The following is a 14,659-nucleotide window of genomic DNA, read 5'->3' as shown; positions in this document are numbered from 1 at the left end:
GAATTTCTGAGTTCGAGGCCAGCCTGGTCTACAGAGTGAGTTCCAGGACAGCCAGGGCTACACAGAGAAACCCTGCCTTGAAAAAAAAAAATGTATTCTTGGGGAGGAGGTGTAGGATGTGAAGCAGTTGGAGGGTGGGTGGGTAGGGGATGGAATATGGAGTGTAAAAATAAATTAATTAAAAAAATAATAAAAAGTAAAAAAAAATTGTACTCTTAAAAAAAAAAAAAAAGAATGGAACTGTCAACAGTCAAGCACAGATGGAGGAAGGGCTCAGAGGTCTCTACCCCTCATGGCTGGAATTTGCTACAGATAGATTCAAGGAAAGTGAGGACTGTTGTCTTCAGTTAAGTACCCACTGATGATCTCACCAGGCTCCAACAAATAGTTCCAATCCAATGGTCATACAGACAGCTCTGATTAAACTGAATGTCACAAAAACAGCCTAAAGTCATGAAAATGAGAAAGGAACTGATTGCAGGTGGGTGGTAGGGTAAGACGTAGATAATGGGGAGAGAGTAATCAGAATATATTAATAAACATGCATGAAACAGTCAGATAAGAAATTTAATCAGTAAGAATCGACATTAAAATGTTAATTTGATTTTGAGTGATCACAGGAAATGAGGACAAGTGCATAGACCTAAGAAGCCAAAATATGTTACCCCTTTATATCACTTTCTCTATCTCCATTTTATTGAATATTATACTGTTTCTTTTCCATCATTTCTCAATTTCCCTTCAGAAAGTCCCTGCTCACTGCTAAATATACTTTTCTATTTATTCAGTCCTATATCAAAATAATTCTTCCTTTCATTTTTCAATGAGGGTGAGCCCTTCTCTGAGGTATTTGCTATTCAACATTTTTCTTGCATTTTAGTAAAGATTGTTTGAATTTCAAGAAAATATTAACTAGATAGGAAAACTGAAAGCATTTCTTGTTACTCTTAGTTATAAAGATCCAAGGAAGTCTTTAGTTATTAGCACAGTTTCTGTCAATTTCCATTATTGGATTTCTTTATTCTAATCACTCACATACCCACTCCAGTTTTAGCAGTCATGGTTAATAATGGTCATATTATATTGGTGATCCAGACCTGCATCACATCAGTAATCCAAAATCTAACAGAAATCTAATTTTAATGCTTATTACTTTGCTAGAAAATGTATAGCTGTTCTTCCATCACTACATATTTAATTTCTAAATCATTTGACTTCCCCAACCTACCCATTTCATCATATCTTCTTGACCATATTAGAATCCATGGTTGATCACTTCAAACAATAACACATAGAATCACAGCAAAAACTGTACTTGCCCTGTATTTTACCCAATATGCTAAATACCACCAGAAAAAAAAGCATTCCCATATAATGACTTGGATTCTCTCTTCAAAATCAAAGCTATAAGGCAATAATGGCTTTATTTCCCACCCCAAAGTAAATATGCTAACACCTCTCCCTATTTCTTCAAATAGTTCCCCTTCAGCATATGACTCTATACACTGCACCACAGAGGAATCAAGAGATTGTATAGCAGAAAATCTTACTGTCAAGACATTCTTCTAAAACTATACATAGATCCTTTCTTTCTGCTTTCTTTCTTATTCACAACAGAAAGATTCTTTTCCTCCAGCATTGTACTAATTCTTCATCTTAAATCATCTACCTATACCTCATAACTTCACCAGGAACTCTGTCCAAGAATTGGACTTTTTAGAAGTTGTACTCAACCTAGAGGTCCCTCAAAAGAAGAATGGATAAAGAAAATGTGGTACATTTACATAATGGTGTATTACTCAGCTGTTAAAAGTTGACATCATTAAATTCCAAGGAAGATAAATGAAACTAGAAAAAATATTCCTGAATGAGGTATCCCAGAACCAGAACCAGAAAGACAAACATCATATATATATATATATATATATATATATATATATATATATATGCTTATATGTGTATATTAGTTGTATATATGCTTATATGTGTATATTAGTTGCTAAGTCAATGATAATGAAGCTATAATTCATAGACACAACAGACGGTAAGTATAAACAGATAGAAGTCATTAGGAAAGGGCAGTAGAACAGATTGTTATGAATTGACAAGGATGGGGGGCTGTGATAAGAGGATCAAATGAAGAAAGGGGAGAGGGGTTTGTTGAAAGGAATATAGGGAGAAGCAACTAAAATTAAGGGATATTTAGAGGGTAATATAAAAACCTAACACAGTAGAAACTTTCTAAAACATATGTGTATATGAAGGTGATCTAAATGAAATTTCCAAATGGGGAGACAGAGTCTCAACTGGCCATCTCTTGTCACCAAACAAAGCTTCCAGTACCAGGATCAGGTTATATCTAATTGAGTTGGACAAAGGGGCCCCATGGTAAGGCTTAAATAACCTAGGCTGTTGACAAGATTGTTGGTTGCTCTCCACAAATAGACAGCAAGGTCCCATTGCTGAAGACAACACCTACACAACTCATTGAACATGGAGAAGTCAAGCTCATGCCTACATAAAAACCTCCAGCCCTAAGTTCTAGCATCTTTGGTGTAGGAACATACTCTGTGTGCCCTCAAAAAAGAAACATAAACACAAACACAGCCACAAATCTTTAAGGGTGTACTACCTGCTAGATGTGCTAAGGTGAAGGTGGTACAAAGCTTCTGAGTGTAACCAACCAATATCTGATTTGACTTAAAGCCCACTACACAAGATAGAACCCATACCAAATACTGCCTGGGTGACCAAGAACGAGAGACTAGATGGCCCAGGGACCTAAGGGAAAATCCTCTAAAACAAACAAAATAAAACAAAACACATGGTGATAAAATGACTCTTAATGATCTCCTGCTATACACATAGATCATTGCCTTGCTCAGCCATCATCAGAGAAGTTTCCTTATTTAGCATATGCAGACAAACATAGAGACCCACAGCTCAACACTTTATGCAGAGCATGAAAAATCTTGGAATACTCAGCCTAAAATTGGATGTTTCCATTAAATCCCTGCCCTCAAAGATAAGGGAACTCTGAGGAAGAGGAGGTGGAAAGAGGGCAAGAGCCAAAGGGGATGGAAGATACCAAGAAGACAAGATCCTCTAAATCAAGATGATAATTGCTCATATGAATTCACAAAGACTGATGAAGCATGCCCAGGGCCTACATGGGTTTTCGCTAAGTCCTCTGTGTATATATTACAGCTTCTAGTTCAGTGTTTTTATGGGATTCCTGGGTATGTGAATCAGTCTCTGATTGTTGTGCCTTCTCTTGAGTTTTTTCTTCTGTTGGTTTTTCTTGTCCAACTCCAATGTGATAATTTTTATTATGTCTTGTTATATTTTTTGTTATATATATTGAATGAAGGACTGAAAACCTAGTCACTAGGGTAAGGGTTAACAACTGAATACTCATTTATACTTGCTGGGAGAGGAAAATCAGTTTTCTCCAATGAAAGGACACTGGGTATATCAATTACTCCAAGGCAGACCTCATGTGCAAGAGTAGTTAACCAACATATAATGTACATCTCAAGTTTTGTTTTATTGTATGCTTTTATTTGGCTACGGTTTGGTTGTTGTTGTTGTTATTGTTGTTGTTAGTGGTAGTGGTGGTTTGTTGGTTATTTGGTTGGCTTTTAGTTTTTTGTCTGTTTATTTGGGTGTTCTTTTATTTTTTTCTTCATTTTTGAGTGAGTGCTGTTGTATTGTGTGTTTTTTCAAATAACTTAAAGTTGGGTGGGTAGTGAGAGTGAAAGGATCTAGAATGATTTTGGGGATAGGAAGAATATGGTAAAAATATATTTAAATTTCAATTGTTTAAATATTAAAAATTAATAAAGAAAAAGAATGTTTTTATCGCTATCTTTCCTTAACTCTTTCTTCTTATTGTCCTGTCAGCATATGTAGAATAAGTGCAAAAATGGAATGAATTCATATTGAATAAACAAGTAAAACCACAGTTTATGAGTTATGGGTTGGATCTTCTCAAAACGTAATTGGTCTCATATTATGAATGGCTCATATATGAGGGTGATACATTATAATGTAATAAGAGGGCCTAGTTTCTTGGCTTTATAGCACCATGATGGTAGGTATTCTGGACTGATAGAAAATGACATCTGCATTCTGGGGTATCATATCAGAGTAATAAGTAAAAGCAACACAAGCAATATTCTAGCAGTATGGTATGGCAGAGAAAAATTTTAGTAATATAAGAAATCATGTATTATCATGATGTCCTCTTCCATTAAATAAAGAGCAGATATATATTCTCTACTCTAACTTGCTAAGTCTGTTTGAATGGCCAGTGGTATCTTTCCTCTCTTTGTCTTTTGATAGAGTCAATACTTACTCTAATACCAGTATTTTTCAAAGCAGTACGATATGTATTATGTATATATGTATATATATACACACACACACATATATATATATATATGTGTGTGTGTGTGTGTGTGTATGTATGTGTACTAAACATCCATTCATACAAGTAACATTATATGGATTAAGGAAGTTATAATTAGTTATAATTAGTTATAATTAGTTATAATTAGGAAAAAAAGGAAATTATATGTATATATAAATATACATACAAGTGAGCAATAATAATGGAAAGGAGGTTGTGAATGTGAAAGAGAACAAGTAGGACTGTATGCATGGGTTTGGAGAGAGGAATGAGAAAGGAGAAATGTTGTAATTATATTATAATTTCAAAACAAAGTAGAAAAAAGAAAAAAAAACAAAGTAGAAAATATGTATTGCTCCAATAAAGTCCTACATAACTTCTTGGAAGAGAGTATAGTGCTAATTGCTCGACAGAGTTCATGTAGAAGAGGACTGACACACTTATTGTTTAATTTAGACAGACAATTTTTTTTTATGGTTTTTTGAGACAGGGTTTCTCTGTACAGCTCTGGCTGTCTTGGAACTCACTTTGTAGACCAGGCTGGCCTCAAACTCAGAAATCCACCTGCCTCTGCCTCCCGAGTGCTGGTAGACAGACAATTCCTAAGAACTGCCATCTACAACCTGGACTCACTCTACTCTGAGGGATATGGAACACTGAACATGTGTTTAACACATGTGAGGCCTTAGTAAAAAAACAACAACAAAAAAAACAAAAACAAAAAACAACAAACAAGCACAAGAAGAAAATAAGAGATTCATGACCCCCAGCCTAACTTTGAATGGGAAGAGGAAAGAAGAGAGGATGGAGAGAGAGAAAAAGGGAAATAGAGGCATTGGTAGAATTGTGGGTGTTCTATCATTTCTTTGGAATAGGAAGAGACTGGACAGAGTGTGTGCCCCCAATTCTGTGATCTCTGACCACAGTGCATCCAGCAACTCTCTTAAACTGGTACTTGCCTCTTAGTAAAGAAGGGAGTGAGAACATGTTTCTCATGGCTAGTATGCAAATGAAATACTGTAAGAAAGGGAAAGGTCACATCTGGGTAGCCTTTGTCTCCTTCAGCAGTCCAACTTTTACCTGGGTATAATCTTTAGCAGTTTACTATTGAGGCCTCTGGTCACCTCTGACATGTTCTGCTGGAATTGACTGACTTGTAAATATTTGGGTTTTTATTTTTATATACTTATTTTATTTTTAATGTGTGTGTGTGTTTGCATCTATGCTTACATGTGTTTGTGTACGTATGTGTGCTCATGCCCAATGCATTCTAAGGCTAGAGGAAGACACTGGATGTTTTTCTTTCCAACGTTGTTTCCTTGACAAGGTAACTCAGTGAACCCAGAACTTGCTGTTTGACTTAACTGGCTGGCCAGCGAACTCCTGCAATCTCCGTGTCTTCACCCTGCAGCAACTCTGCAGCTCTTGTGTCACAAGGTCATACACACTGTTAATGTTAAATGGCTGCAAACTTAGGTTCTCCTGCTTGCTTGCAAGCACTGTTGCTGACTCAACCATCTTTCTAGCCCCAAATGTTTGTCTTTTTTTTTAAAATGACTACATCAAAGAAAGATTCATTAGCAATTTCCTTGAAATAGTAATTCTATTACACTTTAAATGATGAATTTGTAAATAAATTATATTTTTGTTAAATCATATTAAACCTGTCACAAGCAAAAAGCCCTCCTAAGTTTCAGGCTATGCAACCCAATGTGAGCTTATGGTACTTGCAAGGGAGGATGAGAAATGTAGCTTAAAGAAATGCCTAAGGAACCCTGCTCTATGATAAAATCTTGTTCTTTTGGGCCAGCAGAGGAAATTCAAGTGGCTCCTTACTATCACCGAGTGTCTACAGGTTACACAAAAGATTAGAAAATGACACACTTAGGAGATTTGGATCTTACCTTCATGAGACAAGACCGTAAAGATGGTCTCCATGCCAGCATGAACATGGTCAGTCACATGGCAGTGCATCAGCCATGTGCCAGGGTTGCTGGCTACCATCTCCACAACTTCAAATGTTCCTGGGAAGAGATCCACCACATCTGCCCTGTAACTTTGCCCATTCTGCAAGAAACACAGGGATGTGGAGAATAACTGAACATTATAGGAAGCAAGTTACAGCTTATAGGAACTAAAAGCTTATGGTGTCCAATTTAGGTTCTTAAAACAAAATGTCTGTACCAAGAAGAAACTTCAAGTGTTCATTATTTTATTTATCTCTCCTTGAATCCAATCATGCAAACTAAAACAGCAGACCTCTCTTCTCTTACTTTTTTCCTAACATGTCACACATGAAAAAGATGTTATCTGTGCTTTTAAATGGTTCAAACCTAGTTTCTCTGAATTTTTCCATACTCTAACAATTAACTTATTCACTGCCATTACCTTCTGCAATGGCTCTTAAGGCATTCTTTTAATTATCCCAGAGGGGCTCAACCATATTTTCAGCTTACCTGATAGAGGAAACTCTCTGCATGGAAGTGTACAGTGTGAATGTCAGTATCTTGGCCCATGGCTAGCATGTACCAGGCTACTCTTTCTCCTTGGTATACAGTAAGACCCCTGAGGTTTGCGTAGAGTTTCCCATTGATAGCTGTAAAAGAAGAAAATATTTCACATATTTTTCTTTATTTAAACTTTTCTATTACCCTAGGTCCTATCATTTCTGGTGACAGCAATAGGCTACTAATTTGCTACATATCTCTCTTCAATGAATCATCAGAGTTCTCTCTCTCTCTCTCTCTCTCTCTCTCTCTCTCTCTCTCTCTCTCTCTCTCTCTAAGCAATTATTTGTACCATGTTATTCTGAAGCTAAATGGCTGAGAAGAACCTAAAGAAAATGACAACAAACAACAGCCCCATGGCTCTATAGGTCAGCCAGTAAGGTCATTTAAAATACACCTTCACATCACCTTCCCAGATTCACCTCCTCCTACCAGCAGCATTGATTCCAATTAGTATGTTTTTTTTTTCTTTCACCATCATCCACAGAGTCTATTCACGTTATTTGTATCTTTAGTCTTCTGAGTATCCCTCTCATAAATATTGCTTCCTTATTATTTCTCTTTAAAACTTCACCTCCTTCATGAAAACTTTTCTGATTTCCTAAACTCCTCTATGTAACCTCAATTTCTTCTATCACCTTCCCCCTTTGAACTCCTCCAATACTCCTCAGCATGATTCATTAGAATTCTCCAAAATCTGTCTTCCAGGTTTATTTATCTTTCAAGGTGTGAAAGCTTATGTTGCCAACTTGTCTTAGGTTACTAATAAGCAGGAAATAAATTTATATACTACAGTACTGTAGCTTCCCTGCACATTTGCAGAACCACAAGCAGATAACTCAGACTTCAAAATACATTGCTTGATTAACACATTCTTTTCCAAAGTCACACCCTATGCTGACTTTGAAAGACACTGAACTATTCATTGCTACATGAACTCATATTGGTAGGATTTTACCCAATACAATTTTCTCCCACATCTCATTTTCTTACAGGTAGGAGCTGATTTCTACTCTACTCTTTAAGGGAGAAAAGAATGGAAGGAAGAGCTACAGTGTTTCTCTATGTCTACCAACATTAAATTGTGGATTTGGTTCAGAAAAAAAAAGTCTGAAATTGTTCAGCTCAGCCACTTCTATATATTTTAGTTCTTTGATTATAGAGAAGGGTGCAAATCGGTTCACTAATTGGTTCTGGGTAAGATTCTGCCTCTCTTAATGTGGAGAAATTTGTTGTCCATTGATGTCAATGACAATTTAAAAAAAACATATCCATTGCAAGGAAAGTATCAGCAATCATATTTAGTTACAGAATAAAATTCAGTTTTCCAATTAGCATTCTCAGTAATAAGGCTCATATTTTACCTTAACAATTTATTTTTCTCCATTGGTTCAGAAATGTAGAGGAGGAGGTAAAATATTGTTTACGTCTCCCCTCGACTACAACATTATTTTTCTTTATTTTTTATAGTACTAATGATCAGAAAATATTCAAATATAGCTGCTATCTAACTAGCTAAGCAAAGTGCTATCTAAATTTTGGGCAAATTGACACCTGAGTAGATGAACCTGGGCATTAGCTAAATTCTGAATTGGGAAGACCTAACTCTGCCCCCATTTCCTTTGTTCTAGCCCATTTATTTCCTTGATTTGACAGAAACTAACAAAATAGTTCACTTTGTAAAGTTGTGAATCATCTGTTCTAGTGTGAATCACTCATCTTTCCATCAAGGAGAAATAGATAAAACCTATAGGACAATGGGATACTACTTTTGAGTTCCATTAGCGTCATTATCAAAGCTGCACCTCACTCTCAGATCAAAGAAATCTTGGCTGAGAAGTGATGGGGAGAGGTTACTTCCTACATTCCACTGCACTTAAGCTCTCCCTCTTACTCAAGACTTCCTCTCTTTTATGGAAAGCTACCAGATGTCTACAGCCAAGGAAGGCTTTGATGATGCAATTCTCCCACCCCAAAGCCACTCAAAAATCAAAAGTTCTTTATTGCATGCAATATAAGCTCAGTGTGCTATTCTCTACAGCTGTCTTCTCCAACTATTCCATGTCAATTTAAATTTCTCTTTAAAAGTAGTAAAAATTAACAAGTTGTCATCCAGAATTTAATCTGGTGGTTGAATAACATGCTTTTGAGAGAAAAACAAACCCAGAATTTTGAAACAGAGGGGCATTTACCAGGTAGCTAGTTATATAGAGAGATGGCTATAATATTCATCTTCCCTTATCTACTAATGTTAAAATGTGTGTGTGTGTGTGTGATAACTTTAACAAGTTACCTTCCTTCTTTCTAGGCACCTCATCTTATCTGGACCATTTATCTATTTTGTGCATATATATGTAAAACAATAATACATTTTTCTAAATCATTTCCATTCAACGGTCCAACTTTCTCATCTTTTCCAGAATTATGCACCCATAGATAGGGATAACCTAACAGATCATCTCATGAAACCAGGAAGGCCTATTTTGAAATAGGAATAGCTTCTTTTCTACAAACCATGCATTTTATTGCTCTCTAGGAAGGTGGCATCCTTCAAGTTAACATGACTTGATTCTTGAGGTCCATATGTTGCAATATTCTCCTTCAGATACCAGGATTGGTTCTCATCAAAGATCAAAAACAACAAGGCAAATTCCCGGTCCATATCATTCCGGCCTCCATTGGGTTCCAAGATACCATTTCTGCAGATGACTAGGGGTCCAACCAGACCACTATACATGTCCTAAGGAAATGAGAAAGGCAAAAGGGAGAACGATTTGAGGTTATTCCTGGGTAGTAGTATTCTATAGGTAGTTGGGTCACAAATAGCAGACTATAAGCCCCTTAGCACTTCATCATAAATGTTTAAACTCCTAAGTATCTTATTCTGATATCTGAATTCATTCTAACAATTATTTAAGGTATAGTTGAGAGGTGGTGTTATGCTTTAGCTAGATTGAATTATTCATTCATTATTAAATATATCAACCTGATACTTTTAAAATAGTTTCCTATGCCTGCAATGCCCTCCTTCTAACATACTCCAGCATGCTCTTATTGAGACTTCAAAGTCCAGTTTTCAGGTAGCTTCCATTCTGATACATTTCTATTTGTCAACTAGATCATACACTTTAAAAGTAAGTAAGATATTTTACATTTGTTTCATCCATAACACCAAGAAAAATACCCATAATAGAGTATGCATAATATATTGCTGATGACTTGTGATTAACTAGCTACGTAGACAAAATTCATTTTTCAGATTAAGAAAAAAGGCAGCATGACCTTATTCCAGCTATTCTAAAGATACTCTAGAGTCAAATTTATGACTAGGCCCTTAATTTCCTGTCAACGGTCCCATTTTCAAAAATATGAGAACATACTGCTTTACAAGATCTGGACAGATAAGACAAGAAAGCAAATCCTCATGCTAAGTATATGGTGTGACCTATTACCTTCATCCCTCTTCCTGACTACTAAAGTAAGGCAAGCATTTGAGTAGATCTCCTCAAAGTCTAGGCATTACAGAGCTATTTGTTTTTAACCACATATTTTGTAGTTGTAATTTTGCCAGGTAATTTGCCTAATTCTGAGATATTTCTTTCAATATTCATTTTTTTCTTTACCTTGATGGGATCCACTGCAGAATAATAAATCCAGGAAACACAAGCAGAGTCACTAGGACCAGGACCAGATCTTTCTGGGATGTTCCACTGGTAAGTAAGTACTTCACCTAAGAAGGATAGTAAGGAATGTCTTGTTGGACCAAGTAAATCATTTCTCTATATTTCTAGATCTCTCTTCAAGGCTACAGTAGGTAAGTCTCAGCACCCTTAAGATCAGTTTCCATTACTTACACCTTGCTCCAGTCTATTTCTCTTACATGGTTTTCCCCCTTCTTGGAAAAAATACTCAATCTCCACTCCCCAAAGCTCAGGCCTAATCCCATGGTAATATAGTCCTGCTGCTGGTTTTAGTAGCTATAATATTATATCATTTCTTGTGTTCATCTTGATTTCCTGCTGCTGCATCCTAATGAAACTGTTTTCATAAGTTCGGTACTCATCTTTCCGCTTCCATTCAATACTCTGTGAAAGATTTTAGTCCCATATTATGATCTATGTCTTGGAAAATCTTAAATACTTCAAGCCAGACCTCCCTTGTTACTAAGTTCTCATCCCAAAATTTTAATCAAACATTAGGTATTATTTCAATATTGTCCTAATAGGAGATAAAAATGGAAACATTCTATTGGGGTTATTGTTCAGTGTTAGAACATCTTAATGTGTATGACACCCTATTTCAATCCTCAGGACCAAGCATAACCTAAAATAACGATAAATTTAATTCTCTCCTTTGAAAAAGTAATACATTTTTGAAAAAATCTGTGCCTGTACTGTTCAGAAATAACACAACCATTCTCCTACTTGTCAAGACTCGAAACTTTCATTGTTTTTGCCACTTTAACATCCATCTATTCAACACCCAATGAAGTACCAAGTCTCACTGATTCTTTCTCTATATTTAATTTTTAAGTTCATTTTAAATGCATATGTATATCCACATGAGTGCTGGTAGCCATTTAGACAAGAAGACACAGTGATATTTCTTGAAGCAGGACTCATAGATGGTGTGGGTTTTCCAAATAGAACTCTTGTTCTTCCTCGGGAAGAGCAGGATTTGCTCTTCACCATTGGCTCATACCCCTCATCCTTCTACAATATATGCTACGAGTCTGTAGTTCTCCCTGTCCTTTGATGTTCAACAACCTCTACCCTAGATTAGACTGTTGTTTACTCACTCTCTGTTAATAAACAGGTCTGCTTTGTAGTGAACTTACATGAATCATGCCCTCCTGAAGGAAGGAGGAAGGCCTCTTAAAATTCAAGGACTTAACAAAACTTGGAAGACTCAGAAACTTCCCAAATCTTAGGAAACTCCTTGATACTTGCAATGTTAGCAGGTAGCTTCTGTGGGAGGCTCTATAAACAGTAACAACTGCTAAGAAAGAAGGGGCTCTGCAGGAAGCTCCAGAAGTGCAAATTTGATGAGCCATCATGACCTATGCTACAGTGAGGTTTGCGATGCTTCTACTGTGTATGAATGAGCCATGTTCCCGTATGTAACCCCTGAACCATTAGTGCTGCTGTAAGTACCCCAATAAACTCACTAGTTGGAGAAAGTAGATTTGGGTGGAGTGGTTAGCTTGACCAATTGTCATTGCTCTATCTGCCATGAATGGACCTCTGTTCATATCTCTACAGGAAAAGTGACGTGCCTCTAGCTTATCCTTTTACAACCAACTTCCAATTATTACCATATTGACCTTCTATAGCAACTTTATTGAGGTATGATTTACATGCCATACAATTCACTCATATCTAACTACTCAAATTTAATTATTATGTATTTATAGACAGAATTATTACATTGTAGCCCATAAACATTCAATTAAAATATATGACAAAATAATAAAATATTGCACCTCAAAATGACATGCTTTCACATAATTCTGTAACAACTACCATGCTCTATTTTAGAACAACTCATTGCAATCAATAAATTGCCATACTCTTGTCACACTTTAATCTACTCACTACCGCAATGCAACCACACACTTGTTTTCTATCTCCTTCTGAACATTTCATACAAGATGAATCATACGTTTTAATGTCTTTTCTTTTACTACATTATTTCATTTTTATGACACTTTCATGGTCTATCCATGTGGCAGCATACTCAGTTGCGTTTTATTGTGAAAGTATATGACATTTTATAGATATATTACAATTTATTCATCAATTCATCATTTGGTAGATACTTGGGCATTTCTACTTTGAGAGAAATATGAATAAAACTGACTTTAAGGACTGCAGTTTTAGCTCAGTGATAAAGCACTTTCCTACAATGTATAAAGCCCCTGATTTAATCCTCAGAACCATAAAAATGATGCTATTAATTATCATACAGGTTTTTGCATGAAGTTACATATTCATTTACCTTGGGTATACAACTTAAGATGGAATTATTGAATTATACAGTATGCCAATTTTTAACAATTGGAGGAATTGGCAAACTGATTTCCAAAGCAGTGGAATCATCAAACATCATTATGTAGAGATAATCATCATTATGTAGAGAATACCTTCTCAATATTCTCATAAAAGTAGTAATATTTTTTCTTGATTTTGTTTTAGTAAAGGAGAGCTGTTACTATATTGAAATTCTGGTTTGTTGTTCTCTGATGTCTAATGATGTTGAGAATTTTCTCTGGCATTTACTGGTATTCTTAAATACTTTTGTGGGAGAAGTATTTATTTAAATTATGTGTTCTTTCTAAATTCTATTTGTTTTTTAATACAATAATAAAGACCTCTCACAATTTAACAAAACAAAACAAACTACCCAATTAACATGAGCAAAACTTTGAACGATTCACGAAAGATAATACAAGACTAAATAAGAACCTAATAAGTGTTATCATCATCAGCTATCAGGAATATGAAAGTCAAAAATCACAAATCATAATGACTTTATTTAGCTTAATGGTACAATTTTCCTTAACATGCATATAGATCATGGGTTTGACATCACCATCACTAAGTAATCACAGTATTTATTATATCACTGGTCTTATACGATTTAATAACTTCAAGTAATTCTCATGTTCACTAAAGCTGAAAACCACTAAATGATATAGCATCTTGAAATGTACCTCCTCTCGTCCACTGTTGAGCAGTGGATGCACAGTTGATGAAAGCTGCTGCTGAAATACCTTGTGGATTGTAGCTTTTTTGTTTTTTTTAACTTTAAACAAAATTTTATTACACAAAGGTTGTCACATAATTGGATATTTCTCTACTTTTTACACAATTATTTTCACTCTCAACAGAAGGGCTGCTTCTGACCATTTCATCTGGTGACAGAACGACAGCTCTGACAGTAACTGACCAGTAGAAATGCATCAGTGATTTAAGCTGAAGGCAGGACACTGGTACATGGCTCTCATACCCAGGAATGTACAAATGTCTTTATTCAAAACACAAAATAAATTATCTGTAAGCATGAACAATGACAGCAGTAAACCATTCTATATTGTCAATGGAAACCAGTAACTGATGATTACAGTGGTCAGCCAGCCTTCTCTTCAGTCATTTTCTTCAGGTGACTTCTATGAAGTTATCCGTGAGGAATCTGCCTTGAGCTTCCTGTCACAGTTCACTGATAAGGGCAAAGCACTATTCCAGGAATTAGAACATGTCACTTCCCATAAGCCCTCACATCCCACCCACGGGGCCCATTCCAGGGTTCTTCTCTTCTTTAGGAATTTCTGTCACTACAGCTTTGGCTGTAGATAGAAAGGAGGCCACCCCAGCATCATCCAGAAAAACAGTTGGTACAAGCTTTGTTGGATTGATGATTGATTCCCTTTTTCCTCAATGCTCACAAAATCTCTGAGTATAGCATCATAAGCAACAGCTGAGGAACTCTGAAGAATGTTCTCAACTAGCTGAGGAACTCTGAAGAATGTCCTCAACCATCAAAGGTCCTTTAACACCTGCATTCTTAGCAATCGTCATTGCAAAAATTTTGAATGCAGCACGGGAGCCCTCTGCCTCAGGAGCAGGGAGCACCATCTTGGTTCCGAGACTCCGCCGAACTTAGGAACTTAGTCTGTACAGGTGAGAGTGTGCACCACAGAAGCTGACAGCTTCTGTGACCTGCCAAAGCAACACAGCATCTG

The 14,659-nt window shown here is 36.1% G+C and overlaps 1 protein-coding gene and 1 pseudogene across 1 annotated transcript in view; both read right to left on the bottom strand.

Moving 5' to 3' along the window:
* Heph (hephaestin) overlaps positions 1-14,659 on the bottom strand; it is a 96,916-nt gene that overhangs the window by 4,069 nt on the left and 78,188 nt on the right. The window contains exons 17-21 of the mRNA XM_021153354.2: positions 10,542-10,648; positions 9,433-9,658; positions 6,868-7,007; positions 6,316-6,478; positions 1,457-1,498 (exon numbers count right to left, since the gene is read on the bottom strand). Of these exons, the coding sequence (XP_021009013.1) occupies positions 1,457-1,498; positions 6,316-6,478; positions 6,868-7,007; positions 9,433-9,658; positions 10,542-10,648 (678 nt within the window). The remainder of the gene's footprint in view (positions 1-1,456; positions 1,499-6,315; positions 6,479-6,867; positions 7,008-9,432; positions 9,659-10,541; positions 10,649-14,659) is intronic.
* LOC110287019 overlaps positions 14,166-14,659 on the bottom strand; it is a 1,985-nt pseudogene continuing 1,491 nt past the window's right edge.

Source organism: Mus caroli, chromosome X (assembly GCF_900094665.2).
Source record: "Mus caroli chromosome X, CAROLI_EIJ_v1.1, whole genome shotgun sequence".
In the NCBI taxonomy this organism is placed as follows: Eukaryota; Metazoa; Chordata; class Mammalia; order Rodentia; family Muridae; genus Mus; species Mus caroli.
The sequence above is the reverse complement of the archived record's forward strand: the minus strand, read 5'-3'. Positions and strand labels throughout refer to the sequence as shown.